This window comes from Hemicordylus capensis, chromosome 2 (assembly GCF_027244095.1).
Source record: "Hemicordylus capensis ecotype Gifberg chromosome 2, rHemCap1.1.pri, whole genome shotgun sequence".
Lineage (NCBI taxonomy): Eukaryota > Metazoa > Chordata > Lepidosauria > Squamata > Cordylidae > Hemicordylus > Hemicordylus capensis.
Genome location: NC_069658.1, coordinates 43,881,538 through 43,896,482, shown reverse-complemented (window position 1 = coordinate 43,896,482; position 14,945 = coordinate 43,881,538). Strand labels below are relative to the sequence as shown.

Here is a 14,945-nt window from a genome sequence, read left to right as displayed (position 1 = left end):
TTTATTTTCCACCCAAACCAATGTGTTTTTAACTACAATAAAGCCCACCTATAGCAGCATGCCAAATTCTGGATTAGCTTTACTAGCAAGTTATAAAATATGGGATTTTATAATGGAAGTGCTGAGAGAGGGTTTTTGTTTGTTTGCTTGGGAAGAAGCAAGCCATTATATAATGATCGTTGACAGCCTTCTCAATTCAAAAATTATATTCATAAATAGAAAATTAGAAAGGTTCATCTTTAAACATTATTTTTTGCAAAATAACCATTATCTGAAAAATACACATTATTTGTAAACAGTAGGTATTAATGGGATGAAACCAAGAGTCAGCTTTTGAAGCAGGGAGCTAAGGAACCATTTTGCAATGCCTGAAGACATTTTTTAAAAACTCATCTAAATACCATTAAACATCTGCCTTTTTATTTCATTGATTTAAACCATTTCTAAAGACCCATGATTCAAAAAGGTAAAGATGGTAATTTAAAAGCCACAGGGAAACATTTCTGCCCAGGAAACATTTTGAAAATACAGCAAACAGGCTCCAATAAATGATGAATCTGTTGTGCTGGTGTTTCAAGTACAGTATAGGTTTATCAGGCATTATCTCCATACATTATTTCACTTGGGGGGAAAAAGTACTGTAGATACTGCAGCAAAGATTTTTTTTTTAAAAGCAGGAGTAAGTAAATTGCCACAATCCTAAATATTACAATTGAAGAACAACTTCCACTGAAGTATAAAGGAGCGGCATTGCTTACAACTGGAAATAAATAGTTTGCACTGCTCTTATTCAATTCAGAAACTTGGTCTGAGATGAATGAACTGGAATGTACATACCTACTATAATGCACTCAGAATATGATGTATTTCGTAATGGAAAAACCACATTTTATTGCAATTATTTATACAAATGTAAACTTATTCTAACAATAGAGAGAAGATGGCACAGGCTCTCTCCTGGGAAACTCTACAATTTAAAAAATAAATAAATCTGAAGGCATTTGTATTTTATACACTACTGATGATTATGATTACCAGTAGAAGTTTAAAGCAAGAAAATTATCAAGCAGCCTATTAAATGTACAGGTTATGGGATTGTAATTCTAAGCTATCACCACAGTGAGAACTCCAGGTCTTCAACCAAGGGTAATGTTAACAGCAAATAGCCTCAATGTGTGGTGTAATTCTCCATATTCTATCTATCACATAACTCACTGGAATTATTCATCTTTAATCAATTTAAATGAGTTAATTCACCAAGACCAATATAATTAATTGATTGAAATTGTTTTCCATTTTGAAATACATATATATTTCCTTGACAAAGGAACATACATGCGGCTTAGTTGCTATATGAATTATATACTGTTTTGCAACTAAATCGAGCTTTTATACAGCCTAGGACCATAATCAAAAACCTTTGGCCATGCAGCCTACATGCCTTTTGCAATGCATAATTAGATCTTTCTACACATGTAAGGATATGTTTAACATATAAATATATCTTACTTCCTTTACCATTAAGACTACACCTGTATTTGAAAGCAAGGCCCACTGAACAAAGTAAATCCCAACTTCTAAGTGAATATGAATAGGTTGTGCTGTAAATGTCCAGAATTTTCCAGAAACAAAGGCTGGTAGTTACTGGACAAAGTAAAATGTCTCTGCTGTTTGGCTGATAGTATCAAATATTCATAATTTGAAACTGAACACATTGTAGAGCTCAAGTAGTCGGAGGGCATAAACAAAAATACAAGAAAACCTATTTGAGTTTTGTGGATGATCTTAGTGTGATCTCTTATATCACTACAATATGGCACCTCCTGGATCCTGCAATTAAAGTTAGCCCCTAGGTCCATAGGAAGCCCACAATACAACAACAAAAGATGTTACTGATTGTGTTATTTACAATGCTTAACCTCAGAGGCCCTTAAACACAGAAAAGTGCATTAAGCTCAATATGTTTGATAAATACCAGTTTGCCAAGATGCTGATAAGTTTCTTCAGTCTTTGGCTCAGAAAAAAACCTTTAGAAGTTCAAAAAGCCCGTCTGAAAGGAGATGTGAGCTCTTCGCATCCTTGACATTCTTCTCTGCTTAAAGAAGTTTGCTGGATCTCTCCCCAATCCCCATCAACCCCTAATGCCAAAACAACCGTCCACTTTATCAGCAGTGGGGAAAGCAATGGCAAAGTGGGGAGGGGAGAGGTTTCCCCTTTTCTCCTTACCTTTTTTGCTCTAAAATGCCACAAAGGTAAGCACATCTTGGAGACACTACAGGTCTCCAGGGCTACTGAAAGTTTCCCTTTATTAGGGATGTGCTCAGGAGCAGCATAGGATGATGGAGGGCGTGGCAGAGGAGGAAGAAAAAAAGCTTTGCACCCCCATGCTGCCACTTCTTCTGGCATGCTACTTTGGAGTGAGTCAGGGCAACTGGCAGGGGGAAAAGCCCTTCCTCACTCTGTCATTGCTACTCTCGCCACCACTACCCCACAGATAATTAGAACAAAGAGAAAGGGTGAGTGTTGTTTTGGGGTAGGAGTTCGTGGGGAGAGTGCCTGGGGAATTGGAGGGATGGCAGACTGAATATTTACCAAGCTTCGAAATGGCTTGGAAAAAGATCTAATTTTTTTTTTTGGCTAAAAGGTTGTACCATTTCCAAGCTAGTTTGTGGTGAAAGGAAAAAGGGCTCATCCATCTCTAATAAAGTTATGATTCAGTTTTAAGAGCATATATGTATACCTTCAACATGTTTGTAATAAACTCAAATTCCTTTTAAACAAGATCATTCTAAAAGGAGGCACTGACTGTAACTGAAAGAAAACAGAACCCACCCACCCCACATGATTTAATTTGTGTCAACCCTGCTACTCCCTTAGCCAAAACTACTGAAATGTGTTCACAAACTCTTTTAGAATCTTTGAGTGAATGCAATTAAAATTACTTGCGTCCGGATTGTCCAAGTATGCTTCGATGTGCTGCTTCATTATCTTGGATTCACATGATCCTTCATTATCTTGGATTCACAAGATCCTGCATTATCTTGCTCTAGGACCTGACCTCACCAGAACTCCCCTTGCTTTTGTCAGCACTGCTAAACACTTCACTGCAGCCTGCTTTCTTTGAAAAGACTTAACGAGAATAGGTATCGAGTAGTTCAGCTTTTTCTTCCTTTATCAGATTGTACCTTTTGAGATGAACAATGGAATAGTTTTATCCTTTATCTTCATTTTGCCCCTCTACATCTCTGGCTATTTGCTAACAGTTTGGTTTCTAAAACCAAGGTAATGGTGGACAAAGTAGAAATGTGTAGAATGTTATTAACCAGATAAATGAAAAAGTAGTTTCGAACATAATTTAAGAGCTTGTTATTAGACCACAAAATTCTCATACCTTCCAAAGGATCTTTATTTAACCCCAGCTGGCTGATGATATATCTAGGGATGTCTGTTTTAATGACGTGCCCTTCTTTTGCATGTCCTTCTGCAGCTTCCAAAAGATAGTAAAATTCTTCAGGATCAAATTCCTGAAAGAAGAAATTGTGGCAATGTTTAAATTTTATTTTTGTTTATTTCAGTGGGAAAGTACAGCGTTTTCTTAACATGGTTGCAAATCTTAAGATATTTTCTTTATGAAAACAATTTTGAAGCAGGATAGCTCTAAATACTGTAAACAGCATTACCATTAGCATGAAATGATTCATCATTACAATTAAAATTTCATTTGTTCTTTAGTGAAAAACAGAGAAGAGAAAAAGGATTATCCTAGTGTGATATCTGCTAACTGAGCAAAGAGGTGCCTTTTTAAAGTTGTCTCTTGAATTTCTGGCTAGCTAGTATGGCTGCATTTTGGAAAAGCACTGTGCCTTGTAGGAATGTATCAGTCAGACAGTCATCAAGGGCATCTCTAGCAAGTACATGGGGAAGCTGCACCAGTTTGATTTCTACCTGGATGCATCCCTCTCTAGTCCAGTGTCAGACTGAAAGACCAATGCAACGTCTGCATGCATAGAGCCTAATTTGTAATGCCAGCATAATAGACTAGACTATATGAAGTCTTTAAAGCTTATATGGCATCAATGCGGTAAGATGCAATTTTCCATGCTTTTTAGAGCATGATTGAAAATTGAAAGCACCTTAACTCTCATCTTGAATCAAAAGTTTTGAGATAATTAATCTGACCGGGTATTGTGGGAAAGACTGTTCCCTATCCTCAAAGGACTCAAAACACAAGGTAGACATCAGAAACAGCCACTGGAGGAATGCTGTGCTGCGGTTGGATAGGGTCAGTTGCTCTCCCCCTGTTCAATATAAGAGAACTTTTAAAAGACCCCTCTTTGTTCAATTAGGAGGGATTAGCAAGCACCTTGCCACCACCTTACATTCACCTCACCTCTGTGTCGCATGACCTCAAGCCCATTTGGTACCCAGCAGCTGCATCACACAACCCCTCACAAATCGATTTGCCACCCTGCCACTGCCGCATTCTTTCACAAGTCCATCCCTCAGCCAGGCATGGTCTTGCATGCCCTTATTAAGGCCATACCCACAGCCTCATATTCCCATCTATTTGCCACATTACTGCCATTTTTCATGCCCTTGCAAGGCCTTCTGCCCCTCTAAGGCCCCCTGTCGCTTTGCTCGCACCGCACATGCCCTTAGAAGGCCCTTGGTTCCTCACATGTACTTGGACGTCCACTAGCCACCCAGTCACTGCCTCACAGATCCTCACAAGGCCCACCACATCTCCTTGTCACCTCACAGACCCTTGGCACCTTCTTGATAGAGGAAGTAAACAAAACCTCATAAAAGCAAGAGTAGGGGAAAGGGAATATTTGTTTAACTATACAACTGCCAGAGTGTCCCTAGACTCTCTCTATCAAGCAGTTGTCTAGAACTTGCCTCTCCCAATTCTAGCTTCAAAACCCTCAATGGGAAAAACTGTTTATCTGCACGCTTAGTTGATTTTACCGTTATCAGAGATAATAAATAAATAAATAAATCAGCGATAAATAATCCAGGAAGTACGCCCCCCCCCCAAAAAACCTACAGGATTATGCTTCAACATATTTTTAAAAATGCCTAAAGGGACATTAAATATGCATATGACATGTTATCCAATGGCAAAAGGATGTAACCAACACTTGTTTCCTAGAGTTGAATGATCAGTTGCAATTAAGGATCAATAAGTATTTTACATCAGACAGACTTCAAATCACCTCTTTAATGGGAAAAAGATATTAAAATAACTTACAGATTTTTCCACAAAACATGTAAGCCAAAACATAACAGAGCAAACGTTTCAGTGAATACAGTGAAATACATCACCAGTGCTCCATTCAGCAAGCATGCTGACAATGTGCTAAATGGAGCACTGAGGATGGTGTATCACACCGAAATGTTTGCTCAGTTTTGTTTTAACTTGCATGTTTTGTGGAAAAATCTGTAAGTTATTTTAATATCTTTCATTAAAGATAAAGAAGTCATTTGAAGATAGTATTTTGAGCAGTGCAATGTGTATTTCACTGATATATCATCTTATTTTACATTATATCTGCAGCAGATTTGGAGGGGTGGTGTCACCTAGAGGATGTCTGCAAATTTCAGACAATTTAGATTTTATTACCAATAAAATGTTGAAAAAACTTCTGGAAGTCAGTCAATCAATCAGTCTCTCTCTCTCTCTCTCTCTCTCTCTCTCTCTCTCTCTCTCTCTCACACACACACACACTTTCCCAATGGCAATGATCTATTCTAGCTGATTTATGTTTTTCACTTTCTCATCAGTCTCTTTCCATCAAAACCACCTCCTCATCTCTCAAGACAAACCTAAAATGGAAGAAATAATACACAAGTCTCTATAAATGGAGACCTGTGACAGCTGCTAAAGGTGATGTGTATTGGATGAGTGCCATATACAAATTTCCCAGACCAACTGCTGATGCAAATTTTCTTTGCTCCTCAGAGAGACAGTTTTAATATAAGAAATACTGATAAGCAATAAATATAGCAGAATTACAAATCCACCCTCACACAATGGGGTTATATTGGCTACACAAAGGTTCATGCACATCCCTAACCATTAAGCTATAGTTCCATTCCCAACTGATGGGGATCAGAAGAATGGGAGTGTTCCGGAGAAAACTCCAGATTTTTTTTCCAGATATTCATTAATATAAGCAATGATCAACCACACAGAGCCTTGTAAATTATAAGGTGGGCTGCAATTTTTTTCTCTGTGCAAAGCAAGTAATTTTATTCATTCATTCATTCATTCATTCATTTATTAAATTTCTAGACCATCCCATTCAAAGACTCTGGATGATGCACAACAAGTTTACAAAACATAAGTTTAAAAAGCACTGCTTAAAACAATATAAAAACAATTTTAAAACCATTAAAATAAATTAAAATACTTAAAAATTTAAAAACCTTGGAAGGCCTGGCCAAACAAGTAAGTTTTTAGGGCTCTCTTAAAGGCCAACAGTAAGCCTACACTGCAGATATCTGCTAGGTGTGCATTCTATAGGTCAGGAGCAGCTACAGAGAAGGCCCAGTTCTGAGTCGCCACCAGACGTACTGGTGGTAACTGGAGTCAGACCTCTCCAGAGGACCTCAACGTGCGATGGGGATCATACTGAAGAAGGCACTCTCTAAGGCAGCCTGGAGTGGACCCAAGCTGTTCAGGCCTTTAAAGGTAATAACTAGCATTTTGTATTTTGCCCAGAAACATATCGGCAGACAGTAGGGATGGGTCCAGACCGGTCCAGAGGCCATTGTAAAGGCCTCCGGACCGTCCGGACCGGTTCGGACCTGGCCAGTCCGGTTCGGGTGGAGGGGGTTCCTTTAAGGGCGGGGAGGGTTTACTTACCTCTCCCGCCGCTTTGCCCCCTCCAGCGCTCGTATTTACTGTAGAAATGCTCCTGTAGAAATGCTCCTTGAAATGAAATGTAGAAATACTGTAGAAATGCTCCTTACTGCTCCTCAACACAAAAGGCTCTGACAAGCCTTCTGCGCACGCGGCGCGCAAGCTTTACGTTTCCCCGACGCCGGAGGCCCGGTCTACCCGCCGGGATGAGGCCGGGTAGACCGGGCCTCCGACCGCCGGAGGCCCGGTCTACCTGGCCTCGTCCCGGTGGGTAGACCAGGCCTCTGGCCGCCGGAGGCCCGGTCTACCAGCCGGCAGGGGCCGAGGCCGGGTAGACCGGGCCTCCGGCGTTGGGGAGACGTGAAGCTCGCGCGCCGCGTGCGCAGAAGGCTTGTCGGAGCCTTTTCATTGAGGAGCAATAAGGAGCATTTCTACAGTATTTCTACATTTCATTTCAAGGAGCATTTCTACAGGAGCATTTCTACAGTAAATACGAGCGCTGGAGGGGGACAAGTGGCAGGAGGAGTAAGTAAACCCTCCCCGCCCTTAAAGGAACCCCCTCCACAGTGCCGGACCGCAGCTGTGCGGTTCCATGCACACCCCTAGCAGACAGTGTAACTGTTTTAAAACAGGCATAATATGGTCTCTCTAGGTTACCCCAGAGACCAGTCTGGCTGCTGCATTTTGAACTAACTGAAGTTTCTGAACTACATACAAAGGCAGCCCCACATAGAGCACATTGCAACAGTCAAGCCTGGAAGTTACCAGCTGATGCACCACTGTTTTGAGATCATTCTCTTCAAGGAATGGACGCAGCTGTCGAATCAGTCGAAGCTGATGGAAAGCTCTCCTGGCCATAGCCTCCACCTGAGATACCAGGATGTGGCCTGGATCCAAGAGCACTTCCAAGCTGCATACCTGTTCCTTCTGGAGGAGAGTAACCTTGTCCACCAAAGGAAGATCTAACTCATCCCTCAAATTCCGATCCTCCACAATGAGCACCTCTATCTTGCTTGGATTCAGCTTCAATTTGTTAACCCTCATCCAGCCCACTACTGCCCGTAGGCAGGCACTTAGTGAGTGAATGCCATTTTCTGATGATGATAAGGAGAAATAGATTTGGGTATCATCAGCATACTGATAACACCATGCACCAAATCTCTGGATGACCTCACCCAGCGGTTTTATGTAGATGTTAAAATAGTGATGTGCATGGACCGGTCCGGAGGCCATTCTACACGCCTCCAGACTGGTCTGGACATGGGCGGTTCGGAGTTTGGGCCGACTGTGGTGCGAGTTCCTTTAAGGGCGGGGGGAGGGTGTACTTACCCCTCCCGCTGCTTTTCCTCCTCCGACGCACCTTTTTTAGTTAGCAATTTGGGTGGCAGGATACCTCCCTGCCGCCCCTTCCCCCGCTCGGCTGCAAAAGGCTTCAGGAAGCATTTTGCGTGTGTGCATGTCATGTCTCTGCAATGTGCGCACGTGCAAAAGGCTTCCTGAAGCCTTTTTCAGCTGAGCGGGGGAAGGGGCAGCAGGGAGGTATCCTGCCGCCGAAACTGCTAACTAAAAAAGGTGCGACGGAGGGGGGAAAGCGGTGGGAGGGGTAAGTACACCCTCCCCCTGCCCTTAAAGGAACCCCCACCCCAGTGCCGGACTGTAGCTCCGCGGTTCCGTGCACATAACTAGTTAAAAAGCATTGGTGACAGAATGGAGCTCTGAAGGACTCCATATGATGATGATGATGATGATGATGATGATGATGATAATAATAATAATAATAATAATAATAATAATAATAATAATAATAATTCAATTTCTATACCGCCCTTCCAAAAATGGCTCAGGGCGGTTTACAAAGAGAAATAATAAATAAGATGTCTCCCTGTCCCCAAAGGGCTCACATTCTAAAAAGAAACATAAGACACACACCAGCAACAGTCATTGGAAGTACTGTGCTGGGGGTGGATAGGGCCAGTTACTCTCCCCCTGCTAAATAAAGAGAATCACCACGGTAAAAGGTGCCTATTTGCCCAGTTAGCAGGGGCAATATAATAGCTCCCGTTTCGAAGAGCAACCGTCACCAAGTTCCATCATGTGAATCCTGTCTGAGAGACAGGAGCGGAACCACTGCAAGGCAGTGCCTCCTATCCCCAACTCCCCCAGGCAATCCAGGAGGATACAATCGTCGATAGTATTGATCACTGACGAGAGATTTTTAAAAACCCAACAGAGTCACACTCGCTCTGTCGATTCTCTGGTAAAGGTCATCCATCAGGACGACCAAGGACGACTCAATCCCATAACCTGTTGTAAAGCCAGTTTGAAATGGGTCTAGATAATCAATTTCCTCCAAAACTGCCTCAAGTTGGTTAGCCACCACTCTCTCAGTCACCTTGCCCAAACATGGGAGATTGGAGACCGGCCTATAATTATCCATCACTGAGGGATCTAGGGGCGGCTTCTTAAGAAGTGGTCTAATCATTGCCTCCTTCAAACAAGGAGGCATCCTACCATCCCTCAGCGATGAGTTAATGCAATTAACTAGGCCATCAACAATTTCCCTGCTAGATAAAAGTAGCCAAGTAGGGCAAGGATACAGAACAAGTGGCAGGCCCCACCACCCCAAGCAGCTTGTCCACATCCTCAGGCATCACAGATTGAAACTGATCCAATCTAACACTGCAAGGAGGATTGCTGAACACCACCTTAATAGACGCTGCAAAAACAGTGGAGTCCAAGTTGGCCCGAATACAAGAGATTTTGTCCACAAAGAACACATTAAAAGCATCACAGCAAAATAAAGTCTCCGGGGACTGGTTCGAAATGGGAGCCTGAATCAAACTCCTCACAACCCAGGACAGCTCTTCTGAACATGAACCTGCAGAAGCAATGCGTGCAGACCAGAATTAGTCTTTTGCTGCATGCACTGCTTCCGCATCAACCTTCAAATGGGCTCTATGCTGCATCCTGTCAATTTCTATCAGAGTTCTCCTCCACTTGAGCTCCACCTTGCTGCTACAGAACCTGAAATTCCTCTATATACCAAGGGGCCACTCTTAAAGCAGGTCGGAAGGGACACTTAGGAGAGATCGTGTCTACTGCCCTGCTGAGTTCCCTGTTCCAGGTTCCCACCAGGGCATCAACAGAATCACTGGCAGCACCAACATTAAAACCATCCAAGGCTTTATGGAATCGTACTGGGTCCAACAGCGATCTCAGGTGGAGCATCTTAATAGGTCCTCCACCCCTGCAGGGCTGGGTTGTGGCCGTGAAACCAAGCTTAACCAGGTAGTGGTCCATCCATGACAATGGGGAAACCACTGGATTCCCCCACCTGCGGAACACCCCCCTGATCCACACAAAAGATCAAATTGATTGTGTGGAAGGAGTGAGTTGGTCCTGAAACTAGTTGGGATAGGCGCACAGTTGTCATGGCCGCTATGAACTCCTGAGCCGAACCAGACAAGTCAGCCTCATAATGGATATCGAAGCCCCCCAGCACTAAGAGTCTGGGTCAGCTCTGTCAGCTCAGTTAGAGAGTCAGTTGGGCAGCAGTGTGGATGGTACACCAACAGAATCATCAATCTATCCCTAGTTCCCAGCCTCAGAAATACACACTCAGTTTAAGTCAACTGTCTCACAGGGGCCCTGGCAAAGGAGATGGCATTCTTATGGGCCACAGCCACTACACACACCCCTGCCCACTTCCCCTAGCTTGCTCCACAACAGAGTAGCCTGGTGAGAGAAGCTGGGCCCAAACTGGGCCACTAGCCTCCCCCATCCAGGTCTCAGTTATACAAGCCAGGTTGGCTCCCTTGTCCATGATCAAGTCATGGATGATTTGGATCTTATTCTGAACCGACCTGGCATTGCAAAGGAGCAAGGCTAGGTTCTGTGGATAGTTGGAACTGTTCCCCGAGGCCAGAGAACTGACAGGGCAGCCAGAAGTGGAAACAGTTACTAAATTACTGGCTTCCCTCCCCTTGTAATAGCCAGCTGCTTTCCCAACACCAGTTCTTCTATTGCCCACCACAACAGCAATAGTTGCCCCAGAGCTTCCAGACCCCACATCACCCTGCCTAAGAGAACCCAAACACATTACAACAAAGGCCTGGCACAACCCAATAAAGGAGGACTAACTAACTTTAACTTAGACCTCAAACCCCACCTTAGTATAACTCTCCCCACATACACACACACACACCAACACCAACACCAGTCCCACACTGAAGGCCCAGCACCAAAGGGCCCCCTTTGGCGGTCACCTGCAGGTGGTCCACTGGCTACATCTCTGGCGTGCCTTCTTCCAATTTATGCTCCCAAGGGTTCCAGAAATCTCCCCTCTCACAAGAGATCTCTGGTCCACAGGGACAGGTGGAATCAGTCAAACCTCAGGTAGAAGGCACAGGTGGGACAGGAGAACAATCAACCTGCAAGCAAGCTGTTCATGGAATTTCATGGAAACTTTGTAGAGTGACTCCTGATCAGGTATCTAATCAATAACCTAAAGTAATAAATATAGGAGCATGGCCATAGAGTATTTGGGCAATAGTTCACAGAAATCTATGCTTATTAGAAATCTAGTAACTTAACTTTGAAAACTTCTCACAGGTGAACCAGGTTGTGTGTGCTCACATACACAGAACAGCCAAAACAATATATTTTAAGCCCTTTTCGCTGATTTTAAAAAAGAATACATGCATTCAAGCTCCAAATTACAGAGTTCAAATGTTTGCATTCTATTTCCTGAGCATTCATCTACTTGGTCCCAGAGAACAAGGCAAATAATAAAACAGTCACATAGCACTACTATTCAATGCTTACATAGCACCAGTTTCCAAGATTGCAATTTATAAGACAATATTTAATGTACTAAAAATGTGTTAAAAGCAACAGTACAAAAATAACACATGCTATTCATTCTTTGGAACTCTCCCATTGACCTTCAGTGGCAAGCCAAATGTCCAAACCAATTTAAAAAAGCATAATCTTACCAAGCATTCAAGCAAGCGAGCAGGACGAGCAATGACAATAAGAATCTTTCGAACAAGCTGTTTAATAAATGCCAGTTCTCCACTTTCTGATCGTTCTTGAGCCTGTCAAATAAAAGATGTAAAAAGACCTTGATGTTGAATAAACCATTACTATCATGAACCAAACATAATAGGTGAAGTTAAATGCATATTCTTCCAACACAATCACCTCAACATAATCATATCCTGTCAACAATGACAGTGTCCAATAAATCTGTAAACAAAAATGTTTATCTTAAATTGCAGGAAAGGTGTTTAGAATGTGTCTTCAGTTGACCAGTAAAAGGGTTGGGGCCATAACCCAGTGACAGACCATCCATCTTGCATGGAGAAGGTCCCAGGTTCAATCCCTAGAATCTCCAGGGAGTTCTCCACACAGCATGGTTTACCGCGAGTTTTCTGTGAGGCTTTACTTTGAACTCAACGCTATCCAAACAAACCCAATGCAAAAAGTGGAATTTTTTTTACCTCGGATATAAATTGGGTTGCACTCTAACAAGCAGTGAAAAACTCAAATCATGTGTGTGAAGTGTTACCCGATAACTCGCAGGGACTTCAGAGTAAATTTGCCCAATATGTGAATGTGCCTGTTCCATTGTGGACAAGATGCGGGCCAAAAGCCGGTTATGGCTTCCAGGTAGGGCTGGGAGAGACTCCTGCTTGAAACCTTGGAGAGCCGCTGCCAGTCAGTATAGACAATACTGAGCTAGATGGATCAATGGTCTGACTCCATATAAGGCAGCTTCCTATGTTCCTATTACTAGGTTTCTGTGTTTATGAGGATAAACCATTTCTGGAGGAAGTGAAACATGGTCAAGAGGATTAACAAAGTAGCCCCTTTATGGAACAATAACTATATGTGAATTTGGTAGTTGAGAATAGCTGAACTATTGGGGATTTTTTTTTTAAAATGTTGCATTACATTTTATTGTAAGCTGATTTGTACTTATTGGAAAAAGCAGGAAATACATAAATATATTTAAAATTCTATAGCTAACACACAAATATTTATGATAATAATTTCTGGCATCGTGTTTCTTGCTAAACTCCTGTTACCTGCCAGTTCTCATGAAACCTTTCCTTCATCTGTCTAAGGATGCTAGAATTAAGAGTACCTTTTATACCAAATGTATGGAAACTGGAATCATGCAGTATTATCATATGATGGTATTTTCCTTACAGTTTTGACTTCTGGCAATTCTGCTTGTTTCACTATATCTCACAGAGCAGCAGCAGCTGGGGTATGAAATCCACTTAGGTCAGGATGGTTCCGACAAGCATCATTACAAGCACGGCTGCTCAAAGCAGAAATTGAGAGCCTATCTATGGAGAACTTGAAATGGAAACATCTTCGTTCTCTCTTTTTGTTGGCAAAACTGACCAAAATGGAAAAAAGAAACTCAACTTCTCAAAAAGACCCAGCCTTCATGAATTCAGTTTACGAGCAGGTGAGTGGAGAAGGGAATTGGGACTGCCACGTCAATAGACATTTGCAGAATTCTGTTTATCAGATAATCCCTACAATACTTATTTGCATTTCTTGTGACCAGAATGATCCCAGTGCACAAACTCTCACGTGCAACAGAAAGCTCTAAATAACGAAATGCATACATGTGTACACTGGTGGTCAAACAGGTAATCTGTACCATCAGCTGAAATAACACAGACAATGTGCTTCAGAGCCTAGATTCAGCCTCTCTACAACTCCAAGCAGGTAATTAATATTTTCAAGCCATCTATGATCAGTCACATTTGTATTCTCCCCTTGCTCCAAAGAGCTCAAGATAGACTACCTGTTTGTCCGGCTAGTACACACAGAGAGAGACTCAATCCAGCAAGAATAACTGTGTAAACCGCTCAAATGTGAGTTCAATATTTTTTTAAAAAAACTCCACACAGCACACTTTTGTGCTCTCAGCCCAAGGTCATCCAAAGCCTGCTTGCCTTTTTGAGCTATACAATAATATACTTAAGTAGTAAACATTTTACCTCCATATCTGTAGAACAAGCAGCAACTAATCTGCACACATGGTGAAAAATAGCAGGTAAGTGAACTAAGAGAAATAACTGGGATGGTACATTGCGTAGATAATCAGAAAAGAAATGGAAATAATAATGTCAAAGAACTGGAACAAAAAGAGCACTTTCAAAAAAGGTTCAAAAATAATTTGTAAGAGGTTTTGAATTGCATTCCAAATTTCTTTCAAACTTTTTTTTTGTCCAGTAACAAAGAATAGACTTTCAGAGACCTAATGAATGCAAAGAAGCCATATGTTGCTTCTTCTGGCTGAAAGATATTGACGCTCCTTTGTTCATATCTCAAAAAGGCACTTCTTTGTTTGAACAATAGAAGCTGCAGGATAAAGTTCAAATTGCATCTACTACTTAAGTCTCCACTATACTGGATAGATATTCATAAGTGTGAAGTTTAATCAAACAGGATGCAATTTGGGTGTTCTTTGCAATTGTATTTATTACTAGAGACTTGGTTTTCAAAAGAACTGTTTTCTCGTTGTGAATTAAAACATTAAAAATTAAATTTGAGATACAGTATAAATCCAGTTGTTTAAAGGTTATACTGATGTATGATTGCATTTTAGTATTGCAAGAGTGACAGGAGAAACAAAGCAGGAGATGCATTGTTTTCAATGGGCATATCTCAGCTATATCTGTCTAACAAACATTAGTATGCTGAACGTACATCTATTTCTATCAGGTGTTGAAACCCGCAGCGTTAGGCACCCTTGTAGCTAAAGATTCCACGAAAGTTAAAAAAAAAGGTGCCTCAAGAAAACATTAAACTCAAATTGACCTTGACCTTAGAACTACAAAAATGTCAGCTAAATCAAGCTGCTCAGATGCCATGTGACTTCCAACCTAGCTATGCAAAGCAATCACAATGTGCCAAGCAGCAGGAGGCACAGCTATCCACTGAATGTCACAGCTGGGAACTGACAACAAATGCATCACCAGAAACCCAAAATGTATTCCCACAGCTTAGTTCCAACCAACAGCAGGTCTCCCTACAAGAATTTATGTTTGAGATG

At 41.9% G+C, this 14,945-nt stretch overlaps 1 protein-coding gene across 16 annotated transcripts in view; it reads right to left on the bottom strand.

Moving 5' to 3' along the window:
* Window positions 1–14,945, bottom strand: part of MAST4 (microtubule associated serine/threonine kinase family member 4) — a 443,961-nt gene that overhangs the window by 61,939 nt on the left and 367,077 nt on the right. For all 16 annotated transcript variants that reach the window (XM_053288780.1, XM_053288778.1, XM_053288779.1 and 13 more), the window contains 2 exons: window positions 11,860–11,961; window positions 3,392–3,524 (listed from right to left, as the gene is read on the bottom strand). In XM_053288780.1, coding sequence (XP_053144755.1) covers window positions 3,392–3,524; window positions 11,860–11,961 — 235 coding nt within the window. The remainder of the gene's footprint in view (window positions 1–3,391; window positions 3,525–11,859; window positions 11,962–14,945) is intronic.